Raw genomic sequence first — 16654 nt, forward strand, 5'->3', positions numbered from 1 at the left:
ATATAACTACCCACGCCCGTTGATGTATGTTGTTTCTGAACAAGAAATGGAGTGAGGAGCTTGAATTGCTGGGTTTCGACGGCATAATCACCATGGATTTAACCGCGAGAAAAACAACTTTTTATTATTATATTATATTAAGTAGAGCTCGTTAATATTGGTAACAACCCCTTATTAGATCCTTAAACTTTTTTATCATTTGACCGAGTTGGGTGTCGGACACCGACTACTGGTTATTAAATTATTAATAATTTAACGAGACACTGAGCCATGGGAACGGACCACACTAACGGATGCGCTTGTTTAGTTTTTTTTTTTTTTTTTTTTAAAAAGACACGAATTTTTTTTTAATAACAGAGGAAAAAATTTAGCATTCATTTTTTTTTTTACAAAACTTTCATCATTGTTTATTAAATAATAATAATTCTGACCTAGTTTCGAGTGAGCTTGGTAATAAAATAATTTGACATAGTTTTTTTACACTCTGTTTGGGAAAATTTGTCATTTTTTTTTATTTTTGGAAAGTTATCGAGTTAAGTTCATTTTATAAAATCGAATTTTTCAAATTTTTTGAACGATTGACTCAAAAATTTTTTTATTTGACAAACTGCTTCGAATTTGTCCAACAAGGACGTCAGTAAAGTTACCACTAACACGATCCAGGATTGACCGACATTGCTAATGATTGCTCGAATTCTAATCAAGTGACAAAATTAATTAAAGCAACCAATTAGCAACAAATTCATCACCTCAAACAAATTTTTTTGCTACCTTTGAAGAAATTGGTCTCATTTATACATTTATTTTTATTTTTTTGAAATGAGGATATTTTTGAACATGATATTGAGTCTTAGACTCTTTTGTAGGCTTCTAATTTATTTTCATCAAAAATTAGGACCAACTCTTTCAAAAGATCAATATTAACACACACATTCAAGCAAGCATTGTTAAAAAAATAAAAACGTAAAAATTAAAACAAAATGCCGATAGTTAACGATTGGCAAGGGGTTTGTCGCAAATTGGCCCCGGACAGAAATCACTCGACACTGGAAGTATCTGGGTAGGAAAGGGACTGGATTGGATCAAAACCAATGTCGATACGTGTGCTCAGTGTAGTGGTTACACTCCCTTTAAACTCGGATGAAGCAGTATATAGTATACTAATACCAATACCAACACACTTGATGATAGTTTTGTGAACAACGGTGTGTGCAGAGCTCTCCAGCGTAAACTGCGCCCAGAGATCACCAAATCGGCATCGTTATTGCCAGTATTGGTATATGCAACAGTTCGGAATGCATCGATTCTGACGGAGAGGTGTTACGTCCTGCGGGAATTAACGCCGGCTGTCGGTTGATTCGAGCCATACCGGAGATAGAGAATAGCTAGTGGACCAATACCTAGGGGTTGTCACCCTCACCCTTGCCCTTACAGTTTTTGTCGTTGTTTCACTTTCTGCCAATTTCGCTCCCAATTATCCAGTTCGCTAAAATGTTACATAAAAAGTTTATGTGGAAATCAACAAAATCAACAAAGCTGATTCGAATACTTTTCCTACGTGACGATGTAAAAAATTTCTGTTTGCTGCCCTGCCATACATATGTGTTGCCTGAAAAAAAATAAAAAAAATATAATAATAAATACACAAAAAAAGAGGATGAAGGAGAATCAAATTTAAACTCTTTGATACTACCTGCTTGTGTTTGTCTTCGATAAATATTTATGTATGTATGTAAAAAAAAATGTGTAGGTCGAGTTAAGCGGATTTCAAGTGTTATCCCATGAATATTCGTTGTTTGAACAAAGAAACGTACAGAGAACATGAAATGCTGGATAGATAAATTTTAATCAAAGAATGCGATGCATTGTTTTTTCTTTTTTTTTTTTTTTTTTCTATGCTTCAGTTTTCAGATCAAACGACAGATCAAGTATTTGTTTGTTAAAAAATTTCGACGGGCTTACGAGTTATGAAAATTTTTTCTTTTATGTGAAAAAGAAAATAAAGTAATACTTTTTAGAGTGGAAAAAAACAGTGGGTATATATTTCTCTAGAAAGATAGACGTAATGTATCTTGACGGACAGAAATATTTAATCAAAGCTTTGTTTTAAATTAACACGCTCCTTTGTGGCTTTGGGAAAATAAAAAATACTCATCTTTCCTACTTTTATTGTTTTTATTACTAAGGTTCTTTGCGAATGCTTTGACGTGAAACGAGAGTTATAGTAACTCTGAAACATAAACTTTGTTGGTTTTTCTTTTTCTTTGTATTCATTTTTAAATCTATGTTTTAATTTCAGAGTTTAAATTGTTGAGAAGTTTTTGCGTTATTGTTTTTTGTATTATTTTTTTATTTATATCATCAGTAGTGGATTTTAGAGTAATGATACAAGTTTTTTGTGGGTAGTATCTTTAGAGAAATTGATAAAATAGTATAAAGTTTGATAGGAAAGTCTTTAGAGTTGTTGAAGAATTATAGGCTTTACGAGGTCGGTCATGTTCGGACCTGGAAGTTAAAAGCTTGGAAGTTTTCAAAAGTTTAAGGAAAACTTGATTTTTTTTTTTTTTAATTAGCAACTAGAAACAAATTTTGAATTTTATTTTTTATTTTTCATTATATTAAAATTTGATTCAAAATTGAAATAATTTTTAATTTTTAATCAAATTAAACCAGCTTTGCTACGAGAATAAGGAAATATTTAAAATTCAATGTGATCTTCAAAATTTTATGCGAAAAATAAATTTTTAGTCATTATTTTTTATTTTTGATCAAGTTTTAACTTGTTTTGATACAGAAATATTTTAAATTTGCATAATTTCAGTGAAAATTTTGATTTGTTTTTCAAAATTAACCTTCAGAAATAAATTTTGGACATAATCTTTCATTTTTCATCAAGTTATACTAATTTTGATTGAAAAAAATTATTTTTGATTTTGTTATCACCAATTTTTAACACTTAATTATTGAATCACCTGAAAATCAACAATAAATTTAAAAAAATGATCATCCATCAATGACAAACCCAGATACAGGCAGCCTCCTACCATTGGATAATAACATTTCAAAAACTGAAATTTTAAAAACAAATAGCATCAACATTATCAACAATATAATGCCTAAAAAATAGCCGTATCTGATCATTGGTTGTGACAGAAACCTTGTAAAGTTGTCATGTTCAGGTATGTAGACATTGTCCCTAAAACATGACTGAAACGTACATATAAACATAAACAGAAACCCAAAAACAAGCAGATATATATGAAGAGAAACGGTCTAGCTGAATGGGCTAGCATTTATACATTCGATTATACAATGATACAATGGAGGTACCGGGCGGTGAAGAGTGTACCGTACCCTATATACAACTATATACAGCTTTTGCTACATCGAATCTGTCACAAACAGAACATGAGTATCTCTTCCGTACACAATTTCACATACAAACTGTTTTTGATACTGATACTCACACACACAATCATATAAATTGGTAACGATAAGCATGAAAATAACCGGAGATAAATGGTACAACTTTACCTTTTCCACTTTTTCTTATTCTTTATCTCGTTCTATATTTATTTTTGTCCATTTCCGCGGGGCAAAAAACCTAAAATAGTATTTTTCAAATAAGACGTTTTCCACGATCGTTACGATAAGAATGTGGACGTGATATGAAGGTTAATTTATTAAATAACAAGCTTCATATATGATAACTGATAACGATAACCTTTTGTACCTTTTTGAGCGAGGTTGATTCCAGGAGATTCATTTCTCTTCTATTGTTTTTGCTTTAAATTATATTTTTAAAAATTCTATTATTTTTAGCTTCAATTAGCATTGGCCGCTCTTATGATCCACATTATTATTCTTTATTATGATCATCGATAATAAATAAAATAAAAATTTTTAAAATTCAGATTTTCATGATTTATAATGTTTATTGAATTTTTAATAAACAATATATCATAGAGTAAAGTGCAAAAAGAAAAAAATTTATTATTGTCAACTATTGAAGCAATTTATACTTCAAATATTTTGCAGTAATTTTACAACTCTTTAATTAGAACTAACTAATTATAATTGGACAAAATTTTTTTATTTTCTATCGCCAAATTAATCCTGATTTAATTATTTGTTCGATGATATGCAAATTATCTTGGTGTGTGCGAACTAACAAGAGTATAACAATAAAAATAATTGCAGAGAAGGCAAAAAAAAAAATTTCGATTGTAGAACACTCTAATGTTTTGCATTATGAATCATGCATAACATAAAACATAAAATAAAAGAATGGAAAACCTTGACCTGCACGAAATCTATGAAACAGTCCAGTTTTATTGGTAACAATAAGCGAGTAGTTGTGTAATGGGTGCGACACATAGTAGACAAAATGTGTAGTGGATCCTGGGGCAAATATCTCGCAAGTCGAATCACCCTGGAGGATCTCTTTAACCGCAGCGCTCTCACGGCATGACACTCTTAGCTTAACTTGTGTGTGTGTGTGGTACGAGAAAAAAAAAAAAAGAGTAATTTTATTTTGCTGAAATAACTCTGTACGTGGCATATCGCACCGCGTCACCCAAGTGCTGAGAATACTCGTAACTCGTTCCCGCGACATGTGCATATTATTGTTATTGTTATTGTTATTATTGTTATAATGTGAGTAGTTACCGGAGACCATTGCTATTTGGTATCATATTTCAGAATAATACTTGCGGTTATGTGTCTGGACGCTGATGCTGAGTGCATGCTAATGCTCGTTGAGCTACCTTGGTCTAGCAACTACGTTTTCAGGGAAAAAATCAAGTTTGTATAATTCAAAGTATCAAGGTTTCAGTAATTGACACTTTTTACCCTTTAAGGAATGTATACAAAGTAAAGTGAGGTAGAACGGTTCAAAAATTTCAATTACAGCAGTTGTTAAAGCAGAAAATAGATCTATTAATTTCATCGATGATATTAATATCGCTTTGTTTTCGACTATTTGAGTAAAAAATGAAACTGTTCATTCACTAGCAATATTAATTATCGTATAAATTACCAAAAACTCGTACAATTCGATAAATTCTCTGAAATTATCAGAATTTATACACCGGAGAAACTATCGATCTAAAACCGAAAAAACTGGAGTGAATAGTTTCAGAATCCACTTGAATTTGATTAGGGATGCTTCTCGAGTTATCTATCTCGATTAAATTCTCAAAAGACGTCCGTTTGACCAGAGAAACTAGACCAACTAACTCCAATGATACTCACTGACAGTTTGATTATCTTTGCAAATATATGTACATTTAAAGCATCCGGCCAGCCTGAGGCCAGGAACTTCTCGACAAAAAACCCCCATTCACATCTGCATCTTCATTCCATTAAATTTTTCAGTCATAATTCATCAGGAAAGTTATAAACTACCAGCGATAGCAAATCCGTAAATATTAACACCGTTAAATGTTTATCGGAAAATTTGCTGAGAAACACAAATGGAAATAAACGGAGCTGGTTATTTAGTGTTTCATTGCACGGGATAAAATTCAGTACAATTGAACGGAAGTGAGTGGTGTGGGAAATGTACATCTATACACATAAGGGCGATAGTCTAGTCTGTAGCTGCAGAGTGTGCTAGCAGATATGAGGTAATTCATTTACGATACGCATGACCCAAGACCCAAGAGATACGGGCTTTTTACGATACAATATAGATGATGATTCCCATGTGAGTTTTCAACTCACGTTAATCCGCCGAGAAATACATCCCTTTTTTATCTACTACTCCTCTTAATATTTTAACAATTCGTTTATGCTATACTCAGAGACAAATGGATTCACTTCCTATGAAAAACGCTTTTTAAACTTTTTTTTTTTTTTTTTTTTTTTTTTTTTTTCCGTTATAAATCTGCAAAAATCTGATTTTACCTTTTTCATAAAAATTATCTATGCTTCAAATCAAAATTCGTTATTAACGATCACGGAGAAAAAAGAATAGTTATGAGGCCAGTGTAGAATAGTAATCATTGCTATGTAAGTGGAGAGTTGTTTTATAGTTTTTTTTTTTTTCAATTTTAAACACTGACTTCAACTATATTAATGTAACAATTTTTTGAAAATATTGTACTTTAACAACTACCTTAATTAAGAATGTTGAAAGTGTGAAAATTTACTGAAAAAATAAATTTTTTTACTATTATTTTATTTTTTATTTATTATAATATTTTTTCTGAGTATAAGAATTATTGCATTTGAAAAATGACGAGGATCGACTAAAATAAAATCAATTTATAACCCAAGTATGATGTTTTCCATACTGTCGACGGCTTTTAAGTTTTACTTGAGCTTCCCACATGTTGCACTTTTTATCCGGGTTCATGGGGCTTCTCTTGGGGCAATTGAATGCTTTTGCGAATTCCGGGCTGTTTTCTAACGCACCCAATAATCTTATGCGACCTGGACTATGAACGTCATTTTTTCTTTGTTTCTCAGCAAACTGCTCGTTTGCTATCTCGCACCACATCTGAAATATTCAAAAGTTAGTTTCTTGATACATCAAACAATAAAAATTTCAACTAAATTAAGATAAAAATATTCACTTCAAAATTTTGGTAATTTTTTATCAGCGCCACCTGTTGTAGATAATAATTTTTTGTAAGCATCGAACACTGCATGGATTCCCATTGCGTCTGACAAATTTTCTCCTAAAGTACGATTACCGAAACTGAGTTCCTGCAAATATAAATTATAATTATTATTAATATAATATTTACAATAAATTAAATTAATAAAATTTTTCGCAATTACATCTTTTGAATAGTCAGATTTATTCATTAATTTATCATAAAATTCAGAGAAACATTTAAAGCTATCCATAACATTATTCTCATCCTCTTCCGTTATCGGAATTCGTTCGTCATCTTAATCGTCGAATATTCCTTAAAAACCACGAAAATTAAATTAATCATAAATAATAATTTTAATTACATAGTTTATGAAAATAGGGTCTTACCCATCCCATCATATCCGTGCCCAATTTCATGTCCTATAGTCGTTCCAAGTATGCCATAGTTAACGAATCTACAAATATAATCAGGGAGTTAATTAAAAGCAGTTCATTCATTGGTAATTTTGTAATAACTATCATTTAATAATGAGTACTCTGGTAAATTTGGAGTTAAAAGCGGAGGCTGAAACAGCGCCGCAGGTACAACTGTAAACAAATTGTTTATTAATTAATATAATGTTTAATATACTTATAAAGTTTCAAATATAATTAGCTTTAGTGCTGTGATTGGTTAATCCCCTCATTTTCAAATTATTAATTACTACTAAATATGTATTAACATTTTTTTGAACTAAAATAATGCAAGAAATTAATATTATTAATTATTCATTTACTTTTTATTGAAAATTCTGTGATTTAAAAGTTTTCTGACCCAAAAAAATAATAAAAATCGTCAAAAAACTAAAAAATTAATTTAAAGGGATGAAAAGATCCAAATTTTTTTTTTTTCTGAACTTCTCACTATCTGTAATATTTTTTTAAATGGTTCCTTTTCAAACTTTTTGACCATTTTGAATTTCCTGAGCTATTTAATATTCAGAATATTTGAAATTTTTGGAAATTAACTAATCTAAATTTTAATATTTTAATAATTAATTTACGAAAACATACCTACAATATTTCCACCATAACTTGCTCCAACTTCCAATGGTTCCGTCGACCAACTATTTAAAAAAAAAATCTATTATTACTTCATTCATATAAATATGATTATAATTTATAAGCAACAACGTCTTATTAAACATTTTTGAAAAATTTTTTTCGACCATGTACTTTCATTAAGCAAACATGTCTTCAAATTTTGAAATTGATTTTTTTCGTTCAAGAATTCTTCTCTTGTATTAAGTTAATTTTTTTTTAACCCATTAGATCCTCATTGTAACATACCCCTCTATAGGACCCGTCGTCATAAAATTCCTTAACTTGAATCTTACTTTGTATCTATCATAACTCAAATTATTGTCTATTAAATCGGAACCAATAATTAACTACAACAATAAATAAATCAGTTAGTTAGGTTCAGTAAATTAGATTCTGATAATTTGATAATCACCCCGTGAAAAGAAGCAATGATGGCGGAATTGTTCTGAAAGCTTTGAGGAAACCCGACTAAAAACTTCATATTCCTGAGCTTGGTTATCCAAGCCTTCTTTACCTCGGTGTTCATAAAATTCGAATTATCAATCAATGTCTCAACACTGCCTTGTACGTTATTAATCACCTCTTGCATCTGATTAAGTCATCAATAATTAATAGAAGCAACGATCAATCAATTTGATTGCTGTTACTGATCTTAGTGTTGGTTTCTCGAGGAAAATACTCTTTCATGAAAGCGTATGCTACCGCTTCCTGCATTTTGGTCAACTCAACTCACTCCCTCCACCTTTCCAAATATTTGAAATTCATTAAACTCTTTCATTAAATTAATTACACATAATTACTTAAATTTGATGACTAATTTCTACCTTGGGGCTCGCTCAGTAACACCAATCTCCTTTTCCATCAGCTCGAAAATCAAGTTCCTCATTTCTTCGGTTGTGTGTTCAAGCATGTTGCTCACGAAATGCCAATGCATGTAATTGACTATTAAATAATTGGTCAAATATTTGCCAATCAAACCAATTTAAATAAAGTAACCAATTAACTTACTTATAACTTTTTTTGGTGTCTTCTCCATCAGCTTAGCTAACTTTGGAAAGAAAACATCGTCTTTGACGCTTATTCTCATTGTACTATTGTATTTTTCACCGACCATAGCTAGTAATTCAGTTGTTGATTTTTTAAAATCAATCTTAAAGGCTTCAAGGTTTGACTTTTTTATTTCTGACTCGTAGAAATCAATAAATCTGCTCATTCTTTGTCGCTGAAATCCATCTCCATCGATTTCATCTTCAAGAATCTGTTTGAAAAGTATATGATTTATATAAAATTATTTGGCAGCTGAACCAAAAATATAGATTTTTATGTCAATCAAAAATTTGCAAAAAAAAAATTTTATTAAATAAATAAAAAAATAAGTTATTTTTGGTCTACAAAAACAAGTCAACCTAGAAATTTGATCTAATCGCGTTTAGAAGCTATTTGGAAAAATTATTGAAAGTGTAACACTTTTCAAAAATTCCATCATGAGGACAAATGCAGTAATTAGATTTTTATGAAATCTACTAAAAATGAATAATTAAGATTGTTTATTAGCATTGACTTGATACTTACCATAAATAATTCCTTTTCAAATTCGACTAAATCAACATCTCGTTCAAGTTTTTCCCTATGAAAATTTTTGCCTTTATGGTTTTTAAAAAAAACTTCAACGACTTTATAGACAAATTCTTTAGTGAGATCTTTAATTATAATGATTAAATTTGAATAAAGTTCCATAGATCATAATTATCGATTTATGATTGCATAATTCATTATAAATTGGTGAAAAAAATAATGATATGCAATAAAGCTCACCCCAATGTCATCATCCACAGCGCCGACGTATGGAAATATATTAAATTGGTAAAAAATATGGGAGGACGTTAATTGGAAATAATAATTATCTATTTTTTCCCAATTATAAGCGTCCTCGTCCCACTCTTCAGAGTCTAGTGTAATTGGCCAGCCTCCCACGCGCATCAGTATCGATTCCAATGTTTTTATGCCGCGTCTATTCAGACCCTCTGCGCACAAGCATTTAATTAATTAATTAATTATTAAATGAAAATTATTTTGTATTTGGGAATTGTACAGAGATAAATTAATAATAACCTGAATCCATGCAAGTCTTGAACCATTTTTTTGCCTGTTTTACTGGCAAAATATCGTCTGGCTGCTGGTCTCTTTCCAAAATATTCTTCAGTCGCTTGTAAACGACTTCTTGGAACATTATATAACGCGCCCAAAGTGGCGCGTACGAAGGAGCATCGGCTGTAGTCCAACCTTGGCAAGTAAATTTGTAGAAATCGTCACAAGGATCAACTGATTTGTTCATACTGCGCGAAAACTCATCAGCTGAAAAATTATTTATTAAAAAAAAAATTGTAAGAACAAAAGTAAGTTATAAAGCAATACATACCAATTATCCGGCATTCTTTTGTAAGGCAAACGGTCTCAGTTTCCCTCAGCTCATTTTTATTTTCTCCATTATTTTCTGCTTCAATATCAAATAACCATCCCATCGGATTTGAAATAAAATCATCGGGCTCTCGTGATTGAATTTTTCTTGAAAATCCAATCGAGCTGGTTGCTAATAAAAATAGTCTAAAAAATAAAATATTAACAATGGATTTTTATCAATATGTTGCTTTATCTTATTTTATAACTAAATTCAAACCCTATTGTGTAGATCATTTCTGAAGCTAGTTGTCAGAGTCAATACTGAACACTAATACTAAACACTGAATGCACTTGTCTACTCATTGAAGAATAGTCTCATTAGTACTATCGGTTTTATATCTTCCATACATCCACAAAATATCTTTTCAACTCGAGGATTTTGTAATTATAATTATCACAATTGCTTTACTTCCCAGTATAAAATTTGTAATTTTAACTGATATTTAAATTTATTATATCCTTTTTTTATTTGATAAAATTCTAAATGTCTATCAATTTATATTAACTGACAGACAGAAACTTATCTGAATTGTTATCATTATTAATTATTGTTAATGTAAAATATTTTCCTAATGTATATAAATAAAAATTAATTAAAAATTTTCTTTAAACTGATACTTATTAATAAAAATTTTATTTAAATTAAAACATTTGTTTTTTTTTTTTTTTTTCATAAATAAAAAGTTAATTAATTTTACTTCATTTAATATAAAATTACGAAAAAAAAAGATTGCATTTATTCTCAGGATTCATGAAACTGAGTAATTTTCTCTTCTATTGATTCTCATCAAACAAAAATCCTGGAAAAAAAAAAAAAAAAAAAAAAAAAAAAACTATGAAATGTAATAAAATGATAATTATTTTCAACTCACCCTCGCTATCGAATCCATGGCTCATTTCGTGACCAATAATTCCTCCAGATATTCCGTAATTAACTGACCTAAAAATAATGTGATATAAATAATAATTAATAATTAATTAATGATAAATATGGTAAACTAATTATTTTTAATTACTCTGGAAAATTGAACGTAAAAAGCGGGGGCTGCAGATTCGCGACTGGAACATCTGTAAATTATTTTTCCATTTAGCTGAAATAATAATAGCCAATTCGTGTTGTAATTTAATAAAATAATAATTATTTAAATAAACGAACTTATGATATTATTTTGGTACCGTGCATTAACAGTAATTGGATCCACATCCCATCTAGAATTTAAAATATTTCATTGTACAAGTTATCTATCATTAATTCAACATTTGTCATTTTTTATCAGCTATAAAACAAATGCATGTGATATTTGATTACCCCTCGTAAGTACTTGCTGGGTTTAACATGTTTGTTAATCCAACCTTCAATGCGAATTTACGGTGGCTGAGTATATTGTCCACGTAGCAATCTCCTATGTTTAACTGTAGGAATAATAAATTATAAAATGTTAATTATTATTATCATTATTAAACTACTTTCTTTCACTTAAAAAAAAAAAATAGGTTTTGAGAGTATAGACATAAAATTCTATCGCGCTTTTAGAACAATTTTTTTTTTCAAAGTATTTTTGATACTTTTTTTTTGTCAAAAATTTTGTTGGATTTTTTGCTAATAGAAGAAAACAAGATCTGTAATGTGTTATTTGAGTTTTTGAGACTGAAGAAGAATCAAAAGAGATTTATTGGCAAAAAATATCTTTGAAATATCTAAAATAAATAATGATGATACCAACAACTGTTGATAAACTGACCTACGCTTTGACATTCATTTGTCCAACAAACTTCAGCCGTTAATTTATTCACAGATATTATCAATGAAAGCACGAGAACCTTCAAATTAACCATTTTCACTGAGTGTTTAATTATAAAACCTCTAGTATACTATACAACAGCGCGTATTTATAGCTAATATTTATCTAAAGAGATATTCAACGTCTATCAATTTACATTATCCAGCACAAACAGACGGATATCCGTGTTGTCATTTACATATTACACTGTTATCATCACACAGTTAATTATTAACCTATACTATAAACTCCTGCCTATTTCTATTTATAATTACAACCATAATCAATGAGATCGCATTCAAAATTAACAACTTCTCATTATCTCCGTTATCTGTTATTCATTCAATTTGTGCTTGCAGCTTAATTATTAACATCAAAGCTAACTGTTTAATAACTTTTATACAGGATTAAGTAAATTGATGGTGTGGGTGATAGATTTCATAAATCAATTCTGTCAATGTTTTATTATAATTATAACTCATGACATATTTTAACTATTGATACAGACAAAATCAATTTTATCAGTTTTTAATTTTGGAAATGTGCTTCCGTTTACGGAATCTTGAATGTCTGGCAAGACTTTGTCCAGAATCATTTTTCCAAATTGTGCATTTGTCTTCAGGGTTCATAGGACTGCCTTTTGGGCAGTTAAACTCTTTCGCGAAGGCTTCTGTGTTTGATACCGATCCAATAACTCTCAAGCGACCTGGACTGTGGACATCTGACTGAAGATTTTGTTCGGCCCCTTCTTCCGTTGCAGCTTCGCACCAAGTCTGCAAATTATTTTATAATTATTTAATTATCATGAAATTTTTAGATTGAGAATAAATGAAAAATCACAATCGTAAAATATCAATTTTTGTCAAAAAATTTTTTGTTAAATATTTAACACTTTTTTGTCTTAATTTAACACCATAAATATTAAATTTACACATAAAAAGTGTTAAATATTTAACACAAAATTTTTTGACAAAAAAATTACTTTTAAATGAACGTACCGCGGCAAATGAAATGAAAAACATTTGTTTGTCATTATACTCTTCAAATCCCGGAAGTTTTGTATCTGGACCCTCTTTCTCGAGTGTCTTGAGGTATGCTTCAAGAACAGCTTGGATTCCAGTAACATCCGCAATGTTCTCGCCTTGAGTTCTCGCGCCGAAACTATTTCCTTGGTAGTTAAACAAATATCTGAGCCAGCTCGCGTAACCAGGCTCGGAAACTCCTATATAATTGTTGTACTGATCGAGAAAGCACTCTGCTCGCTTGTAATACAATGACAACATTTTGGAAGATATTTGGGTCGTGGTGCCGTTATCTCCAAAATTTATTCCTACAATAAATGTTTACGTCGTATATGGGATATTTCTATCAATAAATTTATTGACAATTAAAATTAAACAATTATTTATGAAAAATTTTAAGTTCTGTCTAACCGTAGACGTCAAATCCGTGACCCATTTCGTGGCCGATTCCAGTACCCGACATCCCGTAATTAACGCTTCTGTGATCGATCATAAACATAAATTTGAAAAGTTATAAATGAAATTAATTGCTTTGGTTGAGTTTTATTTGATTATTTTATTACCGTGGAATCTGAGAGGTGAACAACGGAGGCTGGAAATTAGCCGCAGGTAGTTCTGTTTTTTATTAAAAAGTTTTTATCGATCAATTTTAAGTGGTTCTTTTTGTATTGTATGGTTTTTTTTTTTACCTATATAGTTCTGATTCGGGGTGTAAAATGCGTTGACTATGGTTGGGTCGATTTCTTCACTGAAAATGAGGAAATTTTTATTTAAATAATTTATTTTCATGATTTTAATTAATTAATCAATAGTTTTTACGTACTTGGGATCTGCAGATTCTTCAGTAGGATCGAATGCATTGTTCAAAGCTTTTTTCATTTCATACTTTCTGTAACTTAGTATGTTGTCGAAGAGATTTGATCCAATTAATAACTAAAATACATTTTTAAAAAAATTTTTTACGGCTCGATTTTTAAAACTTACAAAGTAAAATTCTTAAAATACTTTCAAGATACTTTTGAATATTAATATCAACGAGCTTTAAATTTTTTTCTATCAAATTTTGATAAAAGACTTGAAAAATAAAAATATTCGGCTTTTTTCCGCCATCCTTATGATAATTTAAGGAGTTTGATTTTTCGCTATAACTTCATACAAAATAATAATTACAAAATCATTCATTTACCCCTTTGTAAGAATTAATAACATAAGTTCTATTCTTGTACCATTCCGGAAACCCGATGAATATTTTCATCTTCTTAAGTTTTTCTTTCGACAGTTTCTTCGCTTCTTCATCCATCCAGCTCGTTTTGTCAATAAGATTCTCCAACTCTTTTCGCGAATTTTCTGTCATATCACGTACCTGAAAAGCCGAAAATTAATTAAATATCTCAGAGATCTTTTCTACCGTCTACAAAGCCTTTGTTCAGGCTTTTGACGCTTTCTTCTTATTTCCACTTGACATAATAAATTATTTCTTCCAAGAGCACAAGAGTTACTTGAAAATAACTAATATAATTAAACTCTAAAGTTGTGATTTATTATTTATTATTCTCTTACTTCTTTGTCGATTTCCTTGGTATAAAACTTTTGGACAAACGCGTAAGATGACGCTCTGACCATTTTCATCTCATCCGTACACTGAAGCCATCTAAACAAACAGTTTTTATGATATTATAACTATAACTATAAAAATAAAATGAAATATAATAAAAATAATAATAATCAAGTATTTCATTTTATTTGTCAAACGTTAATTAAATTTACCGCGGCTTCTTCTCAACGGCTTCATAAACGGTGTCCTCTAATTGGTTCTTCAAACTTCTCATTTCTTCTGTCGTGTACTCGAGCATATCTCTCACAAAGTTCCAGTGAATGTAATTGACTGAAAATTTGAAAAGTAATACAACAAATTTAATAACAATAATTATTATTACAAATTGTTATTATTTACTTATTGTTCTTTTCGGAGTTTCATTGAGCAATTTCGTCAATTCAGCGTAATACTTTGGCGTTGCAAGCTCGATTCTTGTCTTATCACTTACTTCTTGATTAATCATATCAAATACTCTGTTAATTATATCTTGAAAATTAATCTGTCAAAATAAAATTTAAAATAAAAATTTTTATTGATAAAAAATTTATTTTATTATGGTGCTTAATTAAATGATTTTTAATTTCTTTATTAGTAGATATTATTACTAGATAAGCTATAAAAATGTATTAATTAAAAAACAAAAAAAAAACCCCTTACTTTCTTCAAATCATCACAACCCATTTCTTCAAGAGCTTCATCATATTCATTCAAAAACTCCTCAACAGTATTTTCTTCATCATCAAATTCCAGCTGAAAAACAATAAAAAATTATTAAAATCTATTTTATTCTCTTTTGTTAAAAACATTTCTTCCATACATTATACAAAGCAACTTCAAACTCTATCAGTTCTTTAATGTCTTTGGCCATAGTCTTCTTGGAAATGTGTGCGCTGTTGAACTTAGTGAACTCTTTAGCAACTCTTTCGATGAATTCAGAATACTCTTCAAGGTAATCTTCAATGTACACTGCGTACTGCGTGTCAATTAGAAATCTCGAGAGCTTTCTTTTGAACGGAAACTAAAAAATCAACTATTGGCTATTAATTATTTAAGAAAACTATAGATTAAAATAAAATAAACTTTACCGGCCATTCATCATCAGAAGTTTCGGAAACTGGTGAAGCTGGGGTGATTTTATGAAAGGTATAAGAACCAGTAACGTCAAAATAATAATGTTCAATTTGTTGCCATGAATGGTCATTTTCGTCCCATTCTTCAGCGTCGATGATCATGGGCCAGCCTCCTACTTGGATCAAAACTGACTCGATTGGTTTCAAGCCTCTTTTTTCAAGAGCCTCTGAAAATTTTCATTATTAAGATATAGAACGCGCATTTAGATTAACCAAACTATATTTCCAATTTAACTACTAACCAGTGTCCATGCACGAACGATACCATTTTTTGGCCTGTCTTACTGGCAAAATATCATTTGATTCAGGCTTTGTTTCCAAAATCCCTTTAATTCGTTCAGAAACTAACAATTGGTACTTATGAAAGACAGACCACGTAGACTCCCACGGTGGAATAAGGTCCTCATTTTTCCATTGTCCGCAGACGTATTCATAAAAATCTTCGCAAGGATCCACAGATTTGTTCATGCTCGCCAAAAAGTCTTGAGCTGTCCAATTCAAAAGTAAAGTTATCAAAAATTTCTTGTCACAAAATCAAAAAATCAAAAGAACAAACCAATTAGTTTGCAATTGGCAGTTTCACAAACGCTTGATTTTTTTTCGGCTCGGCCTTCCATGTCGAAAAGCCACCCAATATTCAATACCGAATCTTTATGACTCTCTGCATTGTCGAACAATGCTGCGCTCAGCGACAGAAGCCTCAAAAATGTTATTGCTTAATTAAAAACTGTTAAATAATGGAATAAATTTAACAAAAAGAAGCAATACTTACAAAGTTAATTTAAAGATCATTTCTGACTGGAATAATTAGTCAGACTGAATTCAAATTGTTCTTCTTGGCGGTTTTAATAGAGAAAAAACGGATGCGCATTGAGAAATTTTTGATAATTTTATCTCTGAGGAACTTGCTTCCGTGAAATTTTATCATAATAAATAATGTAATTATCATTATTAATGAAGCAAGGTTGAGACCTTAG

General features: G+C 30.0%; 1 protein-coding gene and 1 pseudogene across 1 annotated transcript; both read right to left on the bottom strand.

Moving 5' to 3' along the window:
* Positions 1-6164: 6164 nt before the first annotated feature.
* Positions 6165-10592, bottom strand: LOC141524096 (neprilysin-21-like; annotated as a pseudogene).
* Positions 10593-12377: 1785 nt separating this feature from the next.
* On the bottom strand, positions 12378-16599 carry LOC141538537 (membrane metallo-endopeptidase-like 1). The gene is made up of 16 exons (XM_074260076.1): positions 16450-16599; positions 16234-16376; positions 15920-16165; positions 15633-15844; positions 15365-15565; positions 15205-15297; positions 14905-15046; positions 14718-14835; positions 14511-14601; positions 14137-14313; positions 13774-13883; positions 13640-13698; positions 13514-13565; positions 13362-13429; positions 12927-13258; positions 12378-12701 (listed from the first exon to the last, which is right to left on the bottom strand). Exons 1-16 carry the CDS (start codon positions 16467-16469, stop codon positions 12450-12452), a joined length of 2316 nt encoding a protein of 771 aa, XP_074116177.1. The 5' UTR covers positions 16470-16599; the 3' UTR covers positions 12378-12449.
* Between the last annotated feature and the right edge of the window lie 55 nt (positions 16600-16654).

The sequence above is a fragment of the Cotesia typhae genome, unplaced genomic scaffold (genome assembly GCF_013202065.1).
Source record: "Cotesia typhae breed Kobodo isofemale line unplaced genomic scaffold, CoteBio_Ctyphae contig_22, whole genome shotgun sequence".
Classification (NCBI taxonomy): domain Eukaryota; kingdom Metazoa; phylum Arthropoda; class Insecta; order Hymenoptera; family Braconidae; genus Cotesia; species Cotesia typhae.

What these genes read in the sequence shown, in the direction of transcription:
- LOC141538537 (XM_074260076.1), bottom strand. Translation starts at nt 16,469, where the DNA reads ATGATCTTTAAATTAACTTT. An exon ending in AACTCCGAAAAGAACAATAA is followed by an intron (nt 14,836 to 14,904) that starts GTAAATAATAAC and finishes TCAAATTTTCAG; the next exon opens with TCAATTACATTCACTGGAAC. An exon ending in TTCACCTCTCAGATTCCACG is followed by an intron (nt 13,430 to 13,513) that starts GTAATAAAATAA and finishes GATCGATCACAG; the next exon opens with AAGCGTTAATTACGGGATGT.